Source organism: Crinia signifera, chromosome 3, assembly GCF_055691185.1.
Source record: "Crinia signifera chromosome 3, ASM5569118v1, whole genome shotgun sequence".
Taxonomy (NCBI): domain Eukaryota; kingdom Metazoa; phylum Chordata; class Amphibia; order Anura; family Myobatrachidae; genus Crinia; species Crinia signifera.
The window spans coordinates 63,606,728-63,617,230 of record NC_139219.1 but is presented as its reverse complement, the minus strand read 5'-3'; the positions used below and the strand labels follow the sequence as shown (position 1 = coordinate 63,617,230).

Here is a 10,503-nt window from a genome sequence, read left to right as displayed (position 1 = left end):
TCCATGGCATATATCCAAGGTAGTAGATTGGAAAAGCCTGTCCATCTGAGAGCAATCTATTTTTCCTCATTTGGTCATTTTTGGCTTATTCATACTCCTTCATTATGTTGCTGTTTTGTGAAATGATGTTGCATTATATAAACATAATTACCCCGTATATTAGCACGCTAAGACTTTTCTTTTCTCGAAGATATATTGAGGACTTTAGGATATTAGGTTATTTTAGCGCCATATATTATCTTCAGCTTACTGCCGTTTGTAAAATATCGTCCTTGGAGGTCTTGGCAGGAGAGAGTTGGTTGCTGGGTGGTTTCTCTATTTGTGCATCGGTTATAGTTTAGCAAACTGTGTTTGATGCCTGTTGACATTATTTGCTTTTTAAGTGTAACCCCTTGTACGGGGCAAGTGACAGAAACAAGAACCTCTCGATATGAGACATCTGTATTTTGTGAGCCCTTAAGTTTGTCAACAACTGCAAATGGATAGCATTTTACTGGAAAAATCTGGGACAAACCTAGGTTTTTAATGAAAGGGGGAGGGGTTTCCATACACACATGGAATGCGCGTTTATGTGTGTTGTAGCTATGGGCCAACATATGTCTGTGTAGCTATAAGGCAGCATATGTGTGTGTGCCCCTGGATGCGCACAACGTCTATTCACAGGTAACAGGAGTGGACTCACAACTGCCCCCCCCTCCCCGCGGCCGTGGGACACTGCCAGCCCTGTGTGGGACGTGGGAATGTCCCCCCAAAAAACGGGACAGTTGGGAGATATGGTGTATATGCGTAGCTATGAAGCAGTGTGTCTGTGTGTATGGCTATTGGGAAGCTTGTGTTTTATGAGTGTGTGAGACTATGGAGCAGCACGTTTGCATATGTGCATGTGTGTGTGTGTGGCTATGGGGCAGCGTGCAGGTGGTGGGGCCCTGTGTAGTTGGTATTATGGAATAAACATAGCCATACAAGTTACAGGTTCTCTTTAATTGTAACATCAGATATATGTAATTGATGGAGGCATTATACAGTACATACAGATTGCATTTAATACAGAAGCTGCAAACACCACTGCTTCTCATTATATTACAACAGTTTCATCAAATGCCAGCATGTAGGGACATTATATATAAGCACAACACAACCACTTTGTTAGTTTAATATTTATTTTATTAAAAACTTTGTACAATGAAGTAAAAACAGTTGTAACAATGCCTTAACAATACATGAAGACCAACTAATGACATTATTGTATAATCATAAAAGTCACAAAGGGCCTAATTTATGTCTCTACACAATTCCATTCACAATTCAGATTTCTTTTTTTAGGGCTTTGGAATCTTAGCACGTGAAACTGCTGGCAAGAAAAAATGCTAAGCGCGAAACAATGCTAAGCGCACACCAGAGCCATCGCAAACTCATTTGCTGCTATGCACACAACAGTGAGGAACATCAACTGCTAGGGTTGCCCTATGGTCATGCAGACTGGCCCAGCATTAGCTAAAGTGGATGCCATGTTTCTCTGTGTACATGATCGTAGCTGAAGGCAGAAAAACACCCTGAAAATAGCCCAGCTAGGCCTGCTTTTTTGTCTCCACTCCCCGTTAACTCCCCAAAATGGTCCCCTCCTGTCAATCACTTTGTGATAAAGGGTGTTATTTCAGTCCATTCGGTTCTCCAAGCACGGCGCAGGCACATTGCTGCACATGTGCAGTAGCAGTGTGCGTGCACCAACGGCGAACATTCTGTTCACCGGGTGCATGCACCCTACACAGCGAGCAGGGGGTGCCGGGCAGCCCCATTACCATGTGGGAACGCCCAGCGTTTCATGGGCATTCCCGAGAGAATGCTGGGCGTTCTCATGGTAATGAGGCCATGACGCTGGTGCAGGCGGCGGGCAACTAACATCACCTGATGTCAGCTGCCCGCCCATTTCTGTCCCAGCTTGCACGCATATGTAAGTGATTTGAAAGTCACTTTTATATGTGTGCATCTTTCGATGGTCGCGACCATCGAAAGATGTGGTCGTTCCCCACAGCATGCAAATGGATTTTTATGCTAAACATCCATTCGCAGCCTGTGCATAGAGACACGCCCTGCGAGGGGGGACGGGGGGACTGGCGGGGATTGGTGGACTTGCAAGGCTGCGAATTCGCAGCCTTGTGAGTCAAATCAAAGTGTGATTGCAAAGGCAGCTTGGCCCAGCACAGTGGGATCACGACACATGCCCAGTCAGATGAGAATCACTCTGTTTGGCATTGTGTACAAACATGAATTAGGCCCATATTACACATATATCTGTAGCCGGGCACATTAAGAGATGCTTAGAACATCTGAGATGAAACAAACTATTGGTTTAAATGTTTTAGACAAGATTATTTGATTTAGCTATGTAGTGCAATCTAAAGTGGTATTACAGTATGTGTTTATACACACACACATACACACACACACTATATAAATAGATGTATTATATACAGTGTGTATTTAGTACATTCTATCAGATTTATATATAATACTTCTATGATTCATGTGGATTTATAATAGTTTGCATATAGTTTTAATTATTATTGTGTATAGTTTTAACTGTTATTATCAAGTCACAGTGGATGACTACACATATTAGAGGTAACATTATTGAATGAAAATGGTGGTTCTAACTGAACAGAAGGTGTGCCTTTTGCACAGTAGTGTTGTTTACACACGGTGCCAAACCGACAGCCACCGACATCCATTCGGGTTAACGGCATCGGCTGGCAGGGATGGAGGGACGGTGCCCGAGGAGGGATAGCGGAGGCCATTGAGCAGCATAGCCCTCATTCCGAGATAGTAGAAATAGACTTCGACATCGATTCCGATGCCGCGGGGCTGCGCATCGGGATCAAATTGCGATCGGGTAAGTCAAAATTGCACCGCGTGTACACAGCATTGGACTGATCAGATTTCTCCACTACGGTTTGTATTTCCTTAGACTGATTGCTGGTTGGACCATATAGGCGGCACCAATGCAATCTGCAAAGTTAGACACTGCAACTACCAAATGAGGCCTAAAGTGTGGCCTAAAGTGTGCCCTAAAGTGTGGTGGCAACAAAGTTTTCTTAATGTATAAATATATGTATTTTGTTTATTGTTGATTAGAAGATTACAAACAACTTGTTTGTATATTGTATACAATATAATACAAAAGGTTGCAAAGTAAGCAATTAAGGCAAATGCAAACAAATAACACAATTTCAGGAAACAAAGACTTGGAACAAATAACTACTGGCAAGATATTTACATGATATAAAAAAATATCTTTGTAATAGTGTTCTGTTATGCTTTCACTAAAAAGAGAAATGATTTCAAATGTACCAATCAAATACATACAGCAAGGTGTTGGCAAGACCAATATATCCGAGACTGCTGTCCACAAACGTCATTTGATTTCTGAAACAATATTTCTTTATTTTTATAACACCTTATCCTAAAAATACTCAAGGCACTTTACATTATTGCGGAAGATGGAGTAGCTAGTTGTTGTGTTATAATGTGGTCATTTGTATCAGCCTCTGCCCGACTAAGGTTTACAGTCTAAGGGGGGTATTCCATCTCCTGCCGCTATTCCCGACGGGGGAAATAGCAGCGGGGCCTTATTCAATGCTGTCTTCCCCAACAGCACTGAACAGGGATCTTGGCAGAACAGGCCCGACTTTAGAGGCAGTCGGGCCCAATCTGCCGAGAACAACCGTGGATTGTAGAGATCCTGGCTGCAGCTCAACAATCCACGGCCTTATCTCATGACCACGCCCCCTTTTCAGCATTCGGCAGGTGGGACATTGAATCCCGCCTGCCGATTTCACACCGAGCCGGCCGAGAATGGGACAGGGTCACGGCTGTCGGGCTAGCCCGACAGTCGTGACCCAGGATTGAAATATCCCCCCAAAGAGTAGAATATAAAATCTTCTAAAGGGGACAAGTGGTGGTGTTGCTCATGTCAATAAAATTCTAGCTATAATTGTATGGAATCCAGTAGGTAAATATCTAGAATCTAATTGGTTATCTTTAGAAGGCTTGACAAACATTCCCTTAAATTCCTTACAATACACAGAAGAACTCATTATGTCAGAGACCACTTAAACTAACCAACTGTTTTTTTTTTACTGTGGAAGCAAATGTAACAATAGAGGAAATATATGGAGGATGTACAAACTCCATGCAGACAGGGATCTGATTGGAATCTAACCGGTGACCTTAGTGCTTTGAGGTTGCAATGCTAATCACTGTGCCAATGTGCTGTGGATTAATGTGACTCCATTTTGCTGAATGGAAAGTTGCGTTCTCGCGAATATTGGTTGCATAAATGAATTGGCTGCATCCACAGATGATAGACCACAGGCAGATTTTGACAAGAGGCAAAGCAATAGTATGTATTTGTAATGTAATAATTACAAGGAGGTGTGCATGGGCTATGCATAAATTGTGATTCAAACAAAATCATCTATAAATAGAGAGTGATGTACTGTAGAGTATATTATTTTATTTCCAGTGTTGAATATTTGGCCGTGGCACTAAAATGCATATGGCCCAACTATTATTGTTAGTCGTAAAATGGAACTTGAGCGGTAGCCCAATACGTTGCTAACAGTCACCATTTCCAGGTCAACGATGTGTTCTCTTGGTCCAGTTAATGGCTTGATCAGGACAAGCATTGCGCTTAATCCACTTGTATGCTGAAAGATAGGACAATTAAAGATGGACCTTAAATTACTGTTCACTGTATTTGCATAATGATTATCACTATAATTATCTGAATAACAAAAATGATCTGAAACTCACAAAACATAACCTGCATCTGGAACATAGAATGACTAAAGAGTGACAGGAAAATGTTGACAAGAGTATTTGCTAGTGCCTTTTACCCACATTATTGCCATCCCTTACAGCAGGGGTGGGGAACCTTTTTCGTGCCAAGGGCCATTTGTATGGGGAAAAAAATCCTTCGGGGGCCATATGTAAATATTTCTCTTACAAATTGTCCTGCTGCAGCCATCCCGCGCACCAGCGGCTGCCATTGAATAGTACTGACAGTCTCTGGCTGCTGTTGATTAAGAGGAAACTCGCAAGAACTACTGACCTCTCGTGAGAATTCCCCTGTACTTAACTCCAGGCAAAGCCGCCAGGTGGGTGGGCGGGCCACTCAGACCGGCTACGGGTGCCGCATATGGCCCCCGGGCCTGAGGTTCCCCACCCCTGCCTTACAGTATATCTGCTCATACCCATGCACAAGCCATATGGCTTTTCCAGACATAAATGAGTACTTCTCTTGGTCTGTATGTGCTCTCAGTTATGTGAACACAATTACCTTACTTGAATAGGTTAGAACTCTCTCCCCCTTCCATCATATCAGGTTCCGCCCAACCAGATGCAATCAATTGTAAGTGGCAGAATTATCTGTTCAGTGTGAATTCATGCAAGTGAAGCCACACCTACTAGTGAAGTGCTCACCCTCCTTCAGCCCTATATAGCTTGCTTGCTATAGGGCTGCAAGGAATGGACGCAAGGCTCCCAAAAATCAGATGAGGATCCTGCCACTGTGTATGGACATAATCACAAACCCCCTCCCCACCCCAGTTGTGATTGCGGAGTGTTGGGAGGTATGCTATATATAAGTAGTCTGTTATATGGAAACACAAGCATTTGGGGTTACAGCACATAACTTAATTTGAAAAACTTCAGAATTTTTTCAAAAACTTACCCGTAAGTAAAAGTCTCCATTTTCATTACCAGATTTAATCCTAAATGTGTTTATTGTATTAGAGTAGACCAAAGTCGCCTGGATTTGAAAGATATCAGAAGGCACACCTCGGTTGGATCGGATGCTCATGTATTTGTAGACAATGCTGTATGGTTGGTCCCGACAAAGTGGATTTGTAGCAGGGCAGATACAGCGACTGAAAAATAAAAGTTTGTTTTTACTAACTTATGTAAAAGTCCAAACACTATGTATAGTTTTGTTTGATCTACCACCACATTTAACCTTCATATAGTCTCATTTACCTATACAGTAAATATGTTTAGCTGTTTCTTGGCAACACTGTCATATATTTAACATATCTTCGAATAGGTGAAAGCATACTGACCAGATAGCAGATAGATTGTGGAGCTGATACTGAGGGTGTAAATCTACTAAGCTCCTGTGTTTCAGCAGAGTTACAACTCGGCTGGTTACGAACATACGTGTATATGGTCTATTTAAAAAAAAAAAATAAGCTCCACCTCCTTCCCTTTGAAATCCTGCTCTGCTTCACTAGGCAGGATGTGGGAGAACCCTACTCTTCCAAGACTGTGGGAAACTACCACAAAAATGGTAGGCAAGTATGGTGTAGCTACAGACCACATTCTGAAAATGAAGATGAAGATACTTACTGTAGCTTCATTTTTTATCTCCGAGAAAAAAATGCTGGAGATTGTCTGATATTCTATTCTTCCTGTTATCTAGGTATAAGTTCTGAGCACTGAAATCACACAGCAAGGAGCACTGTAGTCCAGAACATTTTACACATACTTGTCCGGGTGGGTCTCATGCATCCCACACATTTCCTAGTGAAGTGGCAGTATGGGTAAATAATACAAGGAATTGCAGGCTCATATGCTGAAGGTGGAGATTAAATTATGTAAATGACATTATTTTTAGCCCCAGATCCATATTTCACAGCATTTTGCTTAGAAAGGGGTGGAGCCCAGCGGCATAAACTCTTTAGGCCAGGCATGTCCAATCTATGGCCCTCCAGCTGTTGCGAAACTACACATCCCAGCATGCCTTGCAATAGTTTTAGCATTCCCTAATAGCCAAAATGTGTCAAGGCATGATGGGACTTGTAGTTTCACAACAGGTGGAGGGCCATAGTTTGGACTTGCCTGCCCTAGGCCTATCTCTCTAGTGGTCAGCTGCATCTCCTCTCCAGGCATCTCCTCTCCAGGCATCTCCCAGAGATGAGAAATATAAAGCCGGCAAGTACTGTATGATTTTACAAGTAGTATACTTACTTTTCTGACGTACGAATGTAAGGGTCCTGGCAAGGGTTTGCTGGGTAACATCGGAATCCACCAAAATAATTCCAACACATGCCGTCTTCCCCACAATCATGAGTGTTGCTGTCACATTCATTTATGTCTGAAAATATATTATATGGTATAAAACATCTGTGCTATCACATAACATAAACCCGTAAAAAAAGGTGCAGGAGCTTATACAGAAGAGAAAAGCAGGTATCAGGGAAGGAAACATGCACATGGAATCTGAGACATAATTACATAGTACATAAAAATACAGTAATAATAAATGACATACAAGGATGTGATACCACTATGCACAATACACTGAGAATACTACAAAGTACCATACAGTATTAAACAATATTATTGTTAGGGTTGAATGTGTGAAAACCCAGTTGCAGATGCCCAGCAATCCCTTTAGCCTCCTGCAAACTAAGGCTTCACCTTTAACAGCCACGCTTGTGAGGGCAAATTAGGTCAGCCCCCACTGGCTGGTCTTATGAGGGACAAGGCTGCTGCAGGAGGCTAAGCATCACAAGGAGAGAGTCTGGAAAGGACTGACCACACACCCCCTATGGAGAGTACAGCCCTACAAATGCAACAATGCACAAGTACTACCCAAGGATACTAGTCCCTAGAGACACTAGGTGTAACAATACACAAGCTGTAACTAAATAAAACAATACCCTTACAGCGAGATACCACTGAACCAATGGTAATACTAACAGTACCAGGCCCTTACTGGGAAATGCAACAATGTACAGAGATGTTATAATAAACAGAAAGAAAAACAATATTGATGGCGCTTGACTCCTTTGGGCATGTGACGTGTTGCAATGGTGGTAATGGAATGGATTTATTGACTCCTATCAAGGTTTCTTTATAGCGTCCCCTCTCACAAGCTCTGAGTAGTGCGGCTCAGGAGTCTCCTGCAGGACGTCTCCTGAGTCGCCACTGACCTCGCACTACTAGGAGCTTGTCTAGAGGACCGTCTTTTAAAGAAACTATTATAGGAGTACCATCATATGTCGTACGGTACACATTTATCCAGATCACAAAACCCCTCACCTTGGGTGACCCTGATATAAAGAAACCTTTATATACACATCTATGCACGTTCTCTAGTGAGTTTGGTACGATATACTGGTTCCCTCTGATGTTCTGTTTTATTGGCAACTGAATATTCTATTTACAAATACCACTTTGTTTTCTTTTTTAATACTCAAATGAGCCATATCTCATTTGAATCATCAATAAGGGGACGCTATAAAGAAAACTTGATAGGAGTCAATAAATCCATTCCATTACCACCATTGCAACATGTCACATGCCCAAAGGAGTTAAGCGCCATCAATATTGTTTTTCTTTCTGCAAATTCTACAAGGGAGGCATTCCAGTGATCCTCCATCAATATTGAGGCTGCAAGGACTTTAAGATTGCGCTTTGGGACTTTCTATTTTTCCTTCTATGTTATAATAAACAGTTTAAACCAAGGATGCAAGAGATCTTGGACTTATCTGAAAAATAGATGGATAGAGAGATACAGCCAAGAATCTCCTGGAGCAGGCAGGGGTGACACTGACCCAGTGTAGCAGGCAGGTAGACATGCTGAGGACAGGCTGACAAGCTGGAGCAGAACTGGCATGCAGAACGCTATAACCAGCGCATCTGAGAGAGGCGAGCCGGGTTTTATTCAAAAAGCCTGCCTTCTTCCAGCGTGGAAACATCAGCCGCAGCCCCTGTCTGCGTCCCCCACTGCCACACGGAAGGTGCAAGTTCGGGGTGTTGCCCAGCAGAAGATGATGGCCGCCGCTGGACCCCATCGCTGAAACTCCTGCGCGACCATCCACACCGGAGCTCAGGGACATAGCAGGTAACAATTATATGGGTTCTGGTTCTTGCTCATTTAAGCATAATTGAAGAGGGTCAGTTTGAGAGGGTTGTACAATGTGTTGAGCCACATTGTCTTCTGTTATGAATAGATGCCAAGGCATCCATTGCACTAATGGGCAGGAGGCAGAGGCATATATTCTCAGTTTCCATCACAAAGTGGAAATGGACTACTTTCAGATGGGTAAAAGGTACTGGTTGTTTCCGCAATTGTGCCAAAGTGGCACATGCTGATATACAAATCTGGCCTAAGACATTTAATATCCAGGAAAATATTTAACTGAGTTACAGCAGAAGCTCCAATGATAAATTCAACACTTTATTTATGAAAGGAAAAACCTCTGTCCAAAAAAGGTCTGAGTAACATAGAAACATAGAATGTAACGGCAGATAAGAACCACTTGGCCCATCTAGTCTGCCCCTTTTTTAAACATGTTACCTCAAACCATATTTGATCCTTATTTATTTGTAAGGCTATCAATATACCTATCCCAAGCATGTTTAAATTGCTCTACTGTATTTAACTCTACCACCTCTGATGGGAGGCCATTCCACTCATCCACTACCCTTTCTGTGAAGTAATTTTTCCTCATATTTCCCCTTAATCTTCATCCCTCTAGTTTCAGTACATGTTCTCATGTTCTGTTGCTCCTCTTCCTGTACCTTGTTAAAACCCTTGGAGCACATGACCTCCTCTTCTCTTAGACAATTAATATCCAGGAGAATATTTAACTGAGTTACAGCAGAAACCGTTACTAAAGACCCGAGCAGGGAAACCGTTACCAAAGACCCGAGCAGATCACAGGAGATTGCAGTTCCAGTGCTGGACAGGGGCGGCTTTGTGGTGGTGACATGATAAAGACGATGACTGACAATTTTGTGGGAGTGATTTGGACAACACAGGCATGCCTAGACCTCTTGGGGGAGGGTCATGGAGGCTGCATGGTGTTATACATAGCTGCTGGGACCCCAAATATGGCCAGCCTGCACCTGGCATTGCAGCTGGGCTGCACAGCCAGGCGGAAGCTGGTAACAAGGTTCTTGCTCTATAGCAATGTGCACACTTTATCGATTAGTGGTCTATGTACTGGAAGGGTGGGGGGAGTATTACATAACATGGTGGAGGGGGGAACTGGTGAGTGGGGTTGCCTTGCACTGTGCTGGGCAGTCCCCTATGCACCCTAGCACAAGCAAAGTTTCACAAAATTCCAACTGACTGAATCAGGTCCATTGTGCATTATACAGAGATTTTACAATATGTTTCATTGAGTATAATCGATACTTGAAAATATAATTATTTAATTATCATACATACCTTGACATGATCGCGTTCCAACAAGTTGATATCCTTCTGGGCACACACAGGAGAATCTTCCTGGTTCATTAACACATTCGTATTGACACAAATAGCTGGATGCTCTACATTCATCGATATCTGTTAAATAAGACATTTACAATAAAAACATTTGAAATTAATCTGCCATGACCATGACAACTCTACTTTCTAGTTTCCCTTTGGACAGGATGTGGATAGCCTATATTTTTTTCAAGACCCCAGTATAGCAACCTTTCAAAGAAAGG

The 10,503-nt window shown here is 42.6% G+C and overlaps 1 protein-coding gene across 1 annotated transcript in view; it reads right to left on the bottom strand.

Annotated features, from left to right (window-relative positions):
- Nucleotides 1–962: 962 nt before the first annotated feature.
- EFEMP1 (EGF-like fibulin extracellular matrix protein 1) overlaps nt 963–10,503 on the bottom strand; it is a 53,516-nt gene continuing 43,975 nt past the window's right edge. Inside the window, exons 8-11 of the mRNA XM_083175903.1 lie at nt 10,238–10,357; nt 7,024–7,150; nt 5,732–5,927; nt 963–4,706 (exon numbers count right to left, since the gene is read on the bottom strand). Coding sequence (XP_083032029.1) covers nt 4,545–4,706; nt 5,732–5,927; nt 7,024–7,150; nt 10,238–10,357 — 605 coding nt within the window. The 3' untranslated portion in view covers nt 963–4,544. The remainder of the gene's footprint in view (nt 4,707–5,731; nt 5,928–7,023; nt 7,151–10,237; nt 10,358–10,503) is intronic.